This window comes from Nannospalax galili, unplaced genomic scaffold, assembly GCF_000622305.1.
Source record: "Nannospalax galili isolate Female #2095 unplaced genomic scaffold, S.galili_v1.0 scaffold202, whole genome shotgun sequence".
Lineage (NCBI taxonomy): Eukaryota > Metazoa > Chordata > Mammalia > Rodentia > Spalacidae > Nannospalax > Nannospalax galili.
In genome coordinates, this window is record NW_008349000.1 from 1,454,988 (window position 1) to 1,469,572 (window position 14,585).

The 14,585-nt window shown below is 38.8% G+C and overlaps 1 protein-coding gene across 8 annotated transcripts in view; it reads left to right on the top strand.

The window, feature by feature from the left end:
• The window catches only part of Tafa2 (TAFA chemokine like family member 2), a 532,750-nt gene that overhangs the window by 330,519 nt on the left and 187,646 nt on the right, over positions 1-14,585 (top strand). For 5 of the 8 annotated variants that reach the window (XR_003851590.1, XM_029569886.1, XM_029569887.1 and 2 more), the window contains one exon: positions 8,726-8,853. The exons of 2 other annotated variants lie outside the window; for them this stretch is intronic. Coding sequence is in view for 5 of the 6 variants with exons in the window: in XM_029569886.1 (XP_029425746.1) it covers positions 8,750-8,853 (104 nt within the window). In the remaining variant the exon portion in view is untranslated. One more of the 8 variants, XM_029569883.1, reaches the window with a different exon arrangement.

Sequence of the window (14,585 nt, forward strand, 5' to 3'; positions counted from 1 at the left end):
TATTTTACTTCCTTCTTCATTTCCGCCTGCGTATTCTTCAATATTTCTAACTCTTTTCTGAACTCATTCAGAAATTTATCTCTATCTTCCTTCAGTTCTTTGATTTCTTTGTTTGTGTGTTCTTTAAATTGACTGAATTTTTTTCTCATGTTTATAATTGTTCTTTTGAGTTCCGTGTCCTGCATTATCTCTAGGGGGTTCTCACTGCACTCCTCTAGAGGACTATTGGTATTTGGTAGGGATATGTTATTTTGGTTTTTCATATTATTATTTTTTCTCTGTGATTTTGACATGTGGATTTCTTTTGTAGTTTCTGATTCTTGTGTGAAACTCAAGCCTTCAAGTTTAGCCCTGCTTTTTTAGTGAACTTTATATGTCTTTGTGGTTTACTTTTGGGGCATGAAAAGCTGGTTTGTCTAAGCTTCCTGTTCTCTCTTTTGGTTTTATGTTGGAGTGGCAGGATTGTTTTTGTCTTCAGGAGTTCCCACAGAGGCCTGAGTCAGATGAGGATCAGATGCTCTCAGGGTTTCCCTTTTAATGTTTTATGTATTATCTTAATTTTATGTGTATGTGTATATTGTCTGCATGTGTGTAAGTCCATCCGTGTGGTACGATGTGCATGGAGGTCAGAAGAAGGCACCGGATCCCCTGGAACTGGAGTTAAGGACAGTTGTTAGGTGCCATGTGGGTGCTGGGATTCGAGCCTGGGTTTTCTGCAAGAGCATTCAGTGTTCTTTACCTCTGAGCCATCTCTCCAGCCCGATGTGTATTTTCTTAATTCCATAGTTTAGCTAAAGTCCTTGGGTTGTTCAAATTTGTAAATAATGTAAATTATCAGTAAGCCAACTTCTAATACCACCATACCAGAAAAGTACATTTTTTGCAATGATAATTCCCCATGTTTAAATAAATAGTGTAATGCAAGAGTTTAAAGGATAGAAGTTCAGAGCTGGAAGCACTATCCACAGACACAGCTAAGTGCTGTAAAATCCATAAAACTATGTTTGATAGAACATAGTTTGATATTCTTGATATCTGCAATAAGTAAAATATTGGTGCCTATTCAATTAGATAGTCAAAGAAGCTATCATAGAAGATTAGTGACAGTGAAACTCCCTGTTCTATCCTCATTATTAATAGACATGATATAACTGAGTCCCAGTGTTATCTAAGGCTTCATACAACAAAACCAAAGGTTTGATCAGTACAGTGACTTCAATGCAACTTTAAATCCCATTTTATTTTTTCTGATCGTCTCTGAAAAAAAAAATTGTTTACAGGCCCAAAGCTTTTGTGTTCTTCAGATGACCTCTTTAGATAAAATTTCTGCATTGATTCCATCATTTATGATCTTTTCTGCTGTAGGAGTTCATATATTTGATTTAGTTCAGAAGTTAGAAGAACGGACTGCTCTTACAGAGGATCTGGGTTGATTCCCATCCCACCCACAAAGCAGCCAACAACTGTCTGTAACTCCAGTTCCATGGGATCCAATGCCCTCTTCTGTCCTCTGAGGGTATTGCATGACACAGATGCACTTACATGCAGGAAATGTGCTCACACATTAAAATAAAAAAATAGATAATTATAATAGCACTAAGAGAGTTTTCAATTATGTTGAAGCAGAGGATTGAAAGCTATATTAAATGCAAATATAAAAGCAGGACCAGCTGTAGAGACCTGTATTCCCAGCACACAGAACAGGGGAGGTGAAGGCAGGAAGATCCCAAATTCTAGGGTAGCAAGGACCTTATCTCAAAAAAAAAAAAAAAATTAAAGAAAGACAATATTTTATGAATTTAAACTTGGAAGGCAAACCAATTTTGACAACACTAGAATAATTCTAGGTAGAAAAATATACAAAACAGCATTGAGAAAAGATTAAGAGTCAGGTGGACCTATGCTGGCATACATTTCGTTTGTTGAAGAGAAACTGGCAGCTCTTTAATAAGATAGTCAGACCAGGGACTGGTGATCGTGTCAACTCAAAATGCCCATGGTTTGCTAAATATGTGAGAGTAACTCGATACAATCTGGTATTCTGGTATTGGAAACAAAGGAACAATATTGGCCGCTTCCTTGAAAATGCATTAATTTATCAGAACTCAATAGATACCAATGAAAGTCACGAAGCAAGCATCATTTAAAAGAACCCTCCCTGACAGTCAGGAAAAAGGGAAATATTAATGGTGAGAAGAAATGAATGCCACTTTATCTTCACTAGAAGACCAATAAACCCCAAGCTCCTCACTCTATGTCAAGTGTTGGTAATAGGTGGGGGTGCTTTACAGTTTAAATCTGAAATGTCTCCCACAGGTCCTGTGTTTGAATGTTTGACCCACAACTGGAGGCCCTGTTTGGAGAGGTTGCAGAAACTTTGGGACAAGCAACATGTATGATAGAGACGAGTCATGGGAGGAGGGCCTTTCAGAACTAAACCCTGCTTCTGGTTCTGCTCTCTGCTTCCTGATGTATTAACATATAACCATCAGTTTCTCCTGCCGTCCTGCCTCCCCTGCTATGATGGACTAACCCTGAGCCCAAATAAACCTCTTCTCCCTAAAGTGACCTCTCTCAGACATTTTGTCAGTATGACCTGAAAAGTAATGAATTCAAAGACAATGTAAATGTATCCACTGCTATTGCTGGGGATATAAACTAGGACAACAACTTTGCAGAAAGACATTAGCTAATAATAAGTTAAATGATTTAATTTCTCATGTATGAGTCCCAGAAAAAATTCTTACATGTGTGAATCAACCAAGATGTATATTTTAGGAGATACTCATGGTTTGATACCATAGTTACTTTGTTCAAAGCATGCCAATCAAAGCAATACATGCACACATATGCATATGTGTTTACTAAAGCAACTTAAAAAAAAGAAAATTAGTACTTTTGGATATGTGGAAGCAGAAAGAAGGCTAGGAAGCAGCACAAAATATCTTCAAGAACAGTGATGTAATTCTTGAATTAGGGACGTGTGGTGAGTGGTGATTCATATTTCTTTCATTATTAGGATTACTAATGGTACATATGTTATCCATTTTATGCATATCAAACATTATGGAAGAACAATATCTTCTGAAATCAGATATTGCAGGGATCATATTGACTAACAATAAAGGTGTTTCTGAGTGGTTTATGATGTTATCAGATAACTCCATGTATCCTCTGCTTTCTGTCTGAATCACAGATAGCTTATAGGCAGGCAAAAGAGGCAACATTACGGGTAATAGTTACATCTCTCTTTAAAAGCTTGATGCAAGTCCTTAGGTCTTTTAGCAATCAGAAAGTATATTTAACATTTCAGTTGACAACATGACATGCTGTTCTGTGCCTGCTGAGCCTTCTACAGTTTCTTCCTGCATCCGGTTTTAGAAGTGCTAGCAAGATAAGAATAAAGAAAATCAAATAAATCATCTACCAAAAGGCTCACATAGAAGATACAGGTAAATGGTGCTGGAGTGTGGATTAAAACAGCAGAATGAAGCTCTGATAACCTGAAGCTCTCTAATCACAGAGATTGGGAAGAGCTTCAAGCATTTAAACTAGCCCAGTATTATCAGAAATGAGATGTGAATGTAAATCCCAGCCCTTGACAGTGCTGTGTGTTTAACTGAAGAGATAATTGTATGCAAGTCTATGGACTCCCTGGGTAGATGAAAAATGTGAATTTGGTAGATTATTAAATATTTCATAATGTTTTTTACATTCACAAAAGTATAATATAATTAGATCTTGGCTTAGGTTTTGCTTTTGACTGCCATTGTTAAGTTTTTATTCCAGAATTTTATTAACTCTCAACCCCAGACTCATTAATCTCTGAGTACAATTCGTGCTCAGCTTTGGCTATGCTTAAGGCTTTAAATAAATATCTAGAAAAGGAAAAGAAAAAGCAACAGGCTGCCCTTTGGCCATCTATGGGCATAGATTTTAGGTACCATTCTGTTGACATCACAATGCTTTTGATGGTTGTATTTCGTCCTCTTCTTTCCTTCTTCCTTCTTCCCTCTGACTTCTCTCCCCCCTCTGTGTTCCTTCTCTCTCTCTAGCTGCTGAGTGGATTTTGGTCTCAAAAAGCGCTTATTCCAAAGGCAATCCTTTTATTTTTAGAGGAGTCACCCCTACTTCCAGCCAAGCACTTGAGAAATCGTGTAATCTCTTCTCTGACATACCAAGTTGCGTACTACTTTACTTACTGGCTGAATTCTTCCTTCTCAGTTGCCTGTTGCTTGTTCATTTATGCAATTCATAGATGTATTGAGTGCCTACTATGTGCCTGTGCTGTGGTAGACTCCTGGGGTATAAAGATGGGGTAGCACAGACTTATTCTCTAAAATATCTGCTCTGAGGGATACCCTGATTTATGTTCAGAGGCCTGGACTGCTAAGATTGCTTAAAAGTAGAGTGGAATTATTCTTGGGAATATTGACCTTTGCCAGCTCTACTCTTCAGCTCTTTACTCCACTGCCTTTAGGTTTACCTTGGAACCTTTAAGTAAATATTAAATATCACTTTTGAAATTGAAATTGGTTTATGAAGTGGTCAAATATTTTGAAGAAAATTTTGGTTTTTAAATCCATGAGTGGGAAGCTTGAGGAAGAAGCATGGGTTCTTGATAGAGGGCAGAAAGATAAAGGGAAAAATTGGTTCTAGAAAAAGAGTTAAATTTTTTCTCAGATTTGTGACTTTAGGAAGGGTGGCTAGAGGTTGAAAATCCTGTCTACATTTTTTTTTAAATCACCTGATAAGTATGATAGGAAAAAGTAGCATATTTCTGATTTCCTTTTTACTTCCTCAATGAATGGTTATCCCCATGGTTCTTGCATCCTTCCATCAACTCATCTACCCATCCATCCATCCATCCATCCATCCATCCATCCATCCATCCATTCATGCTTCTCCTTCTTTAATGAGGATGTGTTAAGTACATTTTAAAACAAATACTTCATTTAGTATTATTGGGTATGTATGTACAGAATGTATATGGGTGGGTGTACATATGCCATGGCATGCAAGTGGAGATCAGAGAACAACTTTGTGGAGCTGATTCTCTTTCCCCTGGGTTATGTGGCTTCCTGCAATTGATCTCAGGTCACCATGCCTCTGCAGTAAAAACCTTTACCTGCTGAGTCATCTTGCTGTCTCAGTGGAGCTTAGATTTTGCTATAGTTGTGCTCTTCCTGTTCATGTAGAAAGGCTAAGATAAACACCATATTGAAGGTAGGAAGTTTAAATTGTATATCCATTTTCTGAAGGAGGTCTGTTCAGTCTTGTTGTTAGTGACAATTAAACACATATTAGTTAAATGGTAGAGATATTTTCCCGTGCCTAGGTTTTATAAATTCTAAAGTTGTTATCAAGTTGACTTCCAGTGCAAGATATGTATAGAAGAGAAATTCCTTTAAATATCCAAGATACAATGTTAAATTTTAGTGTGAATTGTAGTGATACTTAGGTATCATGCCAATAAGGCTTAGCTTTTCATTGATCAGGGAATTGTGTTTACTACATATCACTCTCTTATTCAGAAGTTAAAGTATTATAGACCAAGAAAATGTGTTCATTTACAGATTTCATCAGGTTTTTTGCTAACTGGTGGAAGACCGAATGATAGCTATCTAGAGGAATGTTTTAAAGTTACTTATTAAATTATGTCTTTATTATTTCTCTTGTTGTCTCCCAGAATGTAGCCCTGTGTCTGCTGCTGAACTGCATTACAGCTAGACCACTGCGTACTTGATTCCTCTTTTTAGAGCAGATATAATGCAAATATCCACATTAATGCAACATGTGCAAAGGTCAGGAGATCCAAAGAGTGGTTCCCACAGCAACAGACCTTTGCTCCTTTGGAGCCAGGAGTGTTTGCTTTCAGGCTCTGTCAGAAAACCTTTTCTATTTAATGATGTATGCCATGGTGCAGCATAATGGGAATGCTATCTGGGAATTCTGATTTCCTCTTAGAAGAATCTAAATTTGACCTTGTAAAAGTGAAGAGGCTGTTCTATAGTTCTGATGTTTATGAAAAATAAAGGGATACATGAGAACATTGCTTGAAATGTCAACATTTTCCCTTAAATACTTATCTAGCAAGAATTCATTTAGCTATCAAAATGCTTGAAACAAATGAATTTGAATATGTCTGTAGCTGTTTACATTAGGAGATAACAGTGAAACAGATTTGTTTTAGTGTTTGCAGCATTAAAAAACATTTCTTTTGCATATGAATGCGTGTGTATGATGTGTATGTGAGGGCAGGCATGTGTGTGGGCCAGGGTACAACCTCAGGAGTCAGTATTTTCCTGTTATCTTCGTCCAGGGATTGAACTTATGTCATTGGGCTTAACATAAGGGTCTCTATCCACTGAGCCATCTGGTTGGCCAAATGGACAGTTTTTATACACTGAAATGTAGGGAAATATTTGAATATAAGTGGGATGTTTTCATGTATATCTATGGAGTTATGTATAAGCTTAGTAACCGACATATACTACATTCCTATTTGCTATTTTCTTTCTGGCAAAGTCAAATAATTGTCTCCTCTGTCTCACCCTACCTGTCATGAGCTTGATTTCTGGGCTTTGATCCTGAAACTGCCCATTTCTGTCTCTAACTGATCATTCACACCAACACATATGCATTTTTCTGTGTGTCCCCAGTACCGTGACCCTTCATATCTGCCACCCCATTGTTACTTGTTACATTATAGTGTGTCCTTGCTCATTGTCTCAAGCCTCTTTTCCATTCACACCATTTTCTGATCCTCCCACTTTACCACGTTGCTAAGTGTAATGGTCCCTTACCGTATTTAACCCCTATTTGAGCATTTCCTTGTTAGGATACCATTTAGAGTCTGTGCTGCTACCCTCTCCTGAGAGCTTCCTTCCCTTTCTCCTTAACGGACTCATTTTCTCTGATCTACCACTAAAATCTTTCTTTGGTCCTTGGACTTTCTTAACTTGTGATCTCTGAACTAGGATTGTCTAGGGAGTCAGAAAATAAAAGGATAGGATTGCCAATTAAATTTGAATTTTCAATATCTGAACTATAATATGTTCCATATCTTATACACCACATATTTATTTGTCCCATGCAATGTTTTAGATATATTGGTACTGAGCATTGTTCATTGTGTCAGGAATTCGCATTTAACTGTTGTTTTGTATTTCATTTTGGTACTGCTACCCCAGGAAGCTCTTCTAGACACATGGCATTAAATATTGCTTGTATGTCCTCTTCCCTTTAAGCCCCAGATTTGTGTTTGTAGCATTAAACAACATCTTGATGTCCATCTTCTCAAATTTAGAATGCTCAGCAGAGAATTATTCATTTGTATTCAATCTCCATCCCACTAATGACATCAATCTTCACTGAGTTCCTTAAATTAACTATCTGGACTGTATCATTGACTCTTCTCTTCACCTACTTTATCCTCAAGTCTTTGGATATACTGTGAACTCTTCATTTCTAAAACATATAACAAATATGATGGACTTTCCTTCAGTTACGCTTCAAAAGGTCAAGGTATCACCATAACTTGGCTACAGAACCTGCATGTAATTTATCAGCTTCCTTCAATGTTTAAAATTTCATTTGTGTGCATCATTTATGTTGTTTTGTGTGTACATGAGTGCATACATTGGCCACACAGTGCATATGTAGAAGTCAGAGGACAACTTGTGGGAGTTGGTTCTGTCTTTTTACCTTGTGGGATTGACCTCAGGTCATCAGGCTTGGTGATAGGCATCTTTACCCACTGAGTAACCATCTCCCAAGCTCCCTGTTTAATTCTTGATCTGTGCAATAGTACCTTTTAATGTGATCTTTCAAAAATATAGGTCAAAATATGTTGGTTGCCTTGCTATTTCAAAGTTTCCTCCACTTCTGATTTCCAATTGCTTTGTGCTACAGTTGGAATAAACACAAACTTTTTTGTTTGGGTTTATGTGTGTAGTTATACATGCATATGTACGCATGTGTGTGGGAGCCAGAGGTTAACCTTGGGTATTGTCATCAGGTGCTGTTCACTTTGTTTTATGAAAAGGACCCTTATTTGCCTGGAGTTCACCAACTAGGCTAACCTGACCAGTGAGGCCCAGGCTGTGGTCTCTCCACTTCCTTGGTTCTGGGATTACAAACATGTACCACCAACTGGCCTTTTTTATGTGGTTTCTGGGATAGAATTCAGGTCCTCATGCTTATGTAGCAAGCAATATACTAACTGAGCTATTTTCTCACCCTCTATCCCCTAATTCTTCATTGTAGACCACAAGGCCTGTGTGGTCTGGCTCTTGCTAATAATATTCTCCAAAACAAGATGCTTTCTCCCATTTCAGTTATTACTCCTTTTCCTCACAGTATGCTTTGCTTTTTAAAATTCTTTTTCTTAACTGGTTTCTGTGGCTAAAACATCCTCACCACCCATCTAATCCTGCTGTGGATAAATCATCCTCACCAGCCTAGCTAATTCTGTTTTTCTTTCTGGTCCCTCCATCACTGTTTGTCCCGTGACCCTTGTATTTGTTTTCACAGTAATGACAGAACTTGACATGGTCACATTGGTTTATTTAGATATTCATTTATTTTCTCTCTCCAGAGGCTTCTGTTCCATGAAGGGAATATTTATTTCTTCTGTTTACAACATTATTTACAATTCCCTCCCAGAATAGAGCATAATAGATACTCATTAAATATTTGCTGACAGTGTTTTTTTTTTCCTCAGAAATCGATTTTGGCGTAAGATCGCATGATAATTCCAGCAAATTACCCTTGTGTGGATTTGAAAATAGTAAAGAATGAAAACAGCCCCACTGCTTCTTTCTCCTCTGGAATTTCTGCTGTGACGTTGAGGTGGGCACACTGGTGATAAGTCAGCAACCAGCACCAACACACTCACAGACATGCTTTCATCTCCTGCTGTGGGTTGGTGTGTTCCCCTGGGGAGAGGCTGGCCTAATACAGCCAGTCAGGATCCTGCAATGGATTGTCTTTCAAAGTCAAAATCCAGCCTGTCAAGAGGTGGAGAAAATGATTTGTGGCCTAAAGAGATGGTGGATTAATATTTCTAAAGCACTCTGCGCTACACCCCCTCGAGCTACTTGTTTGTTCTACTATTAAGACTTCCCTCTCTCTGGTATTGGAAAAGCTTTGTACGAAACAGTATCTTTGCTTTGTGCACAAACATTTCCGTTGCCCCAGGACGGGGCTCCCAGTGAGGTGTAACATTCATTAGCCCCTTTGGACAATATGCCTGCTGAAACAGATCCATGTCTCTACCTCACAGCTTCGTTTCAGAGTCCGAATCACTGGCTGACTGGGGGATGCTGTGATGTATGAAGCAGAAAGAAGATTGATTTTCACAAGGTACCTTGTACCTAGAGTAATGAGAGCGGCAAATTACTTGCTCACTGAACAAACATGACAGGAATGTCATAGAGCAGATTTATCTTTATGCAAACACACTGGGGTCATACAGGTGGGAATTCCACAAAGTGACCTTATCTCTGGAAGATATCCTTCTAAATCAGCAACTTGCATTGGAAAGCGGAAGCTCACAGAAGCTGTGTAATAGCTGCCTGAGAAACAAATACTTCTAATGAATAATGGAATACTCATGGTACAGTAAGAAATAGGATAAATTGTGGTGCCATTTTAAAATGAGACTCTTCAACTCTCACAGGCTATTTCTGGTGTTCATCTTGGATTTTGTGGCAGTGGAACATAAAATATCTACGTTAATGGAGTAAAAGAAATCGAGTGATTTATCCTCGTCATCCTGGGCCTTTAGAATCTCTCATTTGGTAATGGAAAAATCAGTGGTTGATATGGAAGCAGTTAATTTTTCTGCATGTAGACAGACTAGTGTAGAGACCACACAATCTTCTCAGAACACTTAGGCTCACAGAAAATTTAAAATCAGATAAAAGGCTATGGTGGCATTAATCTGTTAAATCACTTCAAGATTTCCAACATAATAGTGGGCAAAATTTGCTTTAAAGAGTACTTCTGATGCACTTAGCTGTAAACTGTTATGAAAACACTACTAATTTTGTTTTGTTAATCAGAAGTCTGCTGGTTTCAGCAAGCAGTCTGGGGTTTAGGGCCGTTCTTGTCAGTGTGAAATTCATTTGCTTGTTCACCTTTTTTTTTTTTTTTTTTTTTAAAAACTTTTTTGGGCTGGCCTGGATTGACATTCAGTGTAGGGAACATGGAGATCAAAGGAATGAGCCAGTTTTTCAAGCAGCTCATTTCTTGTAAACTGGAACATAATGAAAAACAAATCCAGACAAAATGAGCCTTGTTAAATCTGTTCATGGGGACCGAACCATAGGGGTCAAGGCATAACACATTCTTCTGTTTTTATTTTTGAGACAAGATCTCACTATGTGGTCAAGGCTGCCCTCAAACTGTTGCTTCAAGGCAGAACACATCCTAAGAGAGGTAGTATCTGTCCCTTTTGTTGTTTCTTGTTGTCAGAACCTTGATTGTAATATTTAACAGGGTGCACGTAGCTCCAGTCTCCATGAAACAGTGATGCTAACAGCTTCTAACCAAGGACTTTGTGAGACCACAGAATGAGTACAATGCCTTCTGTGTGTCCCGTTCTGTCCTATGGTCCTTTTTATGTTAGATATTTATTAGTCCTACTCACTGGATGTAGCGTTGCCTCCACTCTGTGGACAAGGAGGCACATGGAGTGAGACCTGGTAACACAGCTAGTGAGCCATCAAGGCCAAACTGATGCTTCTGGGAGTTTCTCTGTCTTTATAATCTTTGAAACTCCGAGGGGAACTGGACCTGGGAAGGGAAGGGTCAGAAAAACTTTTGTCAAAAATAAAGGAATCCATAGTTTGGAATAAGAAATAGACTCCAAAGTTGATTATACGCCTGTTTTTATGGCACTGCGAATTATGCAGAGTGTAATGTAGGTATTCATTTCTACAACCTTCTCATTGAAAATCAGGACAGACCTACACCCCTGTCCACTCTGAAATTCTCTTTCTTTAGCTTCTTCTCATCCTTTTTTGTGCCCACACATTTCTTGCCTCTTACCAGTATGCACTGCATCACTGCATCCATGCATGGGGTCCCTAGTTTTCCCAGAGCCTTTTTATCCACTTGATCTTTCTAAGTGCAATCTCTCATTGAATTTTTCAGAAAAATTGTATCCTTTAAAAGCTTTGCAGAATGTGACTTGTTATAGGCCCTTGTTATCCCTGCCCTGCCTGCTTTCTCCATTTGTAGGAGGATGTGACTGTGATTGCTTCCTTCTGGTCTGAGTGCTCTCTGTGCTATGTGTGCTCCTCCAGGCTGTAGTTAATACTGGAAATTACTTTTGATGGGAAGAAACCTAACTGGGACTAGAACTAATAAAAAACTCTCTATTTGTGAGAAACATGGATGTCTCCTGGCTCTAGTTGCTAAGGGACATTTGATTTCATCATGTTATCTCTCTGATTACCGTATGAGCAACATTCCTTATAGCAGCTAGCTAATATTTAAGTTTTTATGTATGTTACAGTCCAGGGGCTTTGTCTATCTTAACTAATTTAGTAATAAGGATAATCAGATTAAGTAGTATGTACCATTTTTCTGCACTTAATGGAAAACTTTCCCAGCGGAGGTACTAAGCTCTGAAAGGGGACCTGATGCTCTAGGCCTCCTGTTCAACAGTTACTGATGTATATGGCAGGGGTATACAATGTTGCAACGTTGGGCAGGAGTAGAAAGGGAAGAGTGATTCTTGCAGTCAAAGCATGGCATCCAGGTGATTAGGAAAGAAAGAGTGTGCGAAGGGGAGGAAAGTTATACAAGGGCAATCAGTGTTTGAGGAGATTGTCAAGAGGTAGCAAAAGCAAAGAGTGAGGTCATCAGGGTCAGCACTTAAGGGGATGGCAAGAATAAAGCGAATTCTTTCAAGGGTTCCCAAGAGGAGGAAGACATGGGAAAATGGTAGAAGCTATTTTCAGAACTGGAGCACCACATGAAAGCCAACTTGGGAAATGTAATGGGAGTCCTATAGTCCTGAACCGGGTCTCTTTATTTCTTCATGCAAATGCTAAGAATGGACCTAATGAGTGGAGAGAGGTATGGTCCCCAGAGGGGGAGAAAGGTCCTGAGGTAGGAAAGTGCTTTCTCCACTGACAGGGGGAAAGAGGCCATGCCCATATTCCCTCTCAAATATTAACCACTAGTTTTTACAACTATGATGAATTAGGCATACACTATAGGTTGTATAGAATAGGTTCATTTCTGATTGGTTCTTGTGACTGAATGAAAACATTCCATCTGTTCTCAGGAATAAAAATTATGAAAAATAAAAGAATCGTTTGACTGGAGAGATGGGTCAGCAGTTAAGAACAATGGGTATTCTTATGACCTGGGTCTGGTTCCCAGTACCCACATGGCAGCAAACAACCATCCTTATCTCCAGTTCCATGACATCTAACTCCATCTTCTAGCCTTCATGGGCATTGTACAACACGGATGGACTTACATTCATGCATGTACTCTTACACATAAAATGAAACAAATTTAAAAAAATAAAAAGAATAATTTTGTCTTTTTAAAAAATATTTTATTTATTATTTTTATGTGTATGGGTGTATTGCCTGCATGTATGTAAGTGTACCTATGTCATGCAACGCCCATGGAGGACAGAAGAGGCCATCAGATCCCCTGGAACTGGAGTTACAGACAGTTGTTAGCTGCCATGTGAGTGCTGGGATTTGAACCTGGGTCTTCTGCAAGAACAGCCAGTGTTCTTAGCTGCTGAGCCATCTCTCTAGCCCCCAATAATTTTGTCTTTTATTCTCCAAAATGCATGTGAATTGAGCCAGGCATGGTAGTACACACCTTTAATCCCAGCACTCAGGAGGCAGAGGCAGGTGGATCTCTGTGAGACTGAAGCTAGCCTAGTTTACATAATGAGTACCAGGCCAGTTGGAGATACATGGAGGGAGACCCTGCCTCAGAAACCAAGCAAACAAACAAAGGGGTGTGAAATAAGTCTTTTTAGACACTGAGTAATAATGTGCAAGCTTCTGAACTGAATAGATATATAGTGGTCAATTTTTATTCTTCATACCTGAAGACAAAAGGAATTAATTCAGAATCAAGAAAACAGCAAAGGTAAACAGAGGTGGAGGACACATACTCCCCAGACAGTTCACAAATTGTGTAATATTCCCAAGCACATTAAAGCTTAATTATTATCATCCACATTGGAGGTTGTGCAGCAGATGGTGTCGAGCGTGCTGTGAACTGATTATTTTTTATACAATTCTCAGTACAGAAGGTGTAGAACTATGAAGCAGGAATAAAAAAGGAACAAACCTGCCCCCACGCCCTGGCATCATGCTGCCCTTCTCCCTTTGTGCAAGATAGCAACAGCTAGGGAAGCAGGGAGCTCTTCCCAGGCTCCTCAGGTGCTGTGCAACATGGCTGCTGACACTGCCATAGTGTGATGATACCATAAGGAGAGGCTTGCTAGTCAGAGGATGTGGAAATGGGTCCTACAGCTGTTATGTGTGGGTGCTCTTATGAGGTAAGTCACGTCAGCTCTTTGAGCTCAGTTCTTATTTTTATAGTACAGGCAAAACCACCCTACTGTATTGGATTTTGACTGTGAAAAAGCTTTTGCCACTCAAAAGAGGCTCATAAATATTAGGAACTATATTATTTGTGCTTTCTATAGTAAAGTCAGAGAAACTTTCTTAGCAAGTGTTGTTTGACTTTTTAGTAAAGAAATTTGGTTAAATTTCCAAAATTGAATGAAATAGAAAACTCAAAAAGGAAGTAGATTTGAAATACTTTTGTTTTTCTTATCCCATTTAGTTTTGCTGCTAATTATCCTTGAGCTTCTTTTTCTTCTTTCACTCAAACTATTCTACACTGTTCTTATTATAATACTCTCGTTCCTACTAGGGACATGTTACATGAAAGTTAAGACACATGCATACTGGTAGCCTAGTCCTTCCTTCCTTCCTTCCTTCCTTCCTTCCTTCCTTCCTTCCTTCCTTCCTTCCTTCCTTCCTTCCTTCCTTCTTTCCTTCCTTCTTTCCTTCCCCTCCCTTCCTCCCTCCCTCCTCCCTCCTTCTTTCTCTCTGTCTCTCTCTCTCTCTTTCTTTCTTTCTTTCTTCCTTCCTTCCCTCCCCTTCCCCCCCCCCTCTCACACGCACACACATACACACAGAGTTGTTTTCTGACATGATCTTATTCTGTACACCAGGCTTGACTTAAACTCATGGAAATCATCCTGCCTCAGTCTCCCAAATGCTTGAATTTTAGGCATGAGCCACCTCACATTCTTTAGATAACATTTTTTTTTCTTTTGTACTTGTATCATGTCCCAAAATGATTCATTATTGATATAGCGAAGAATTTATGAAAAATATAAACTCTGTACTTACTTGATCTTTTCATGTAGGATGTTAAAGTTTTGAGGTACTTTGATGAAAGATAAATTCCAAGAATCATAGTGCATTTAATACTGAGAGAACATCCCCAGGGTCATGTTAAAAAGGAACTTAATACAGATATTCAAAACCAAAAATTTGCAAAGACTATTTCCTACTTAGGCT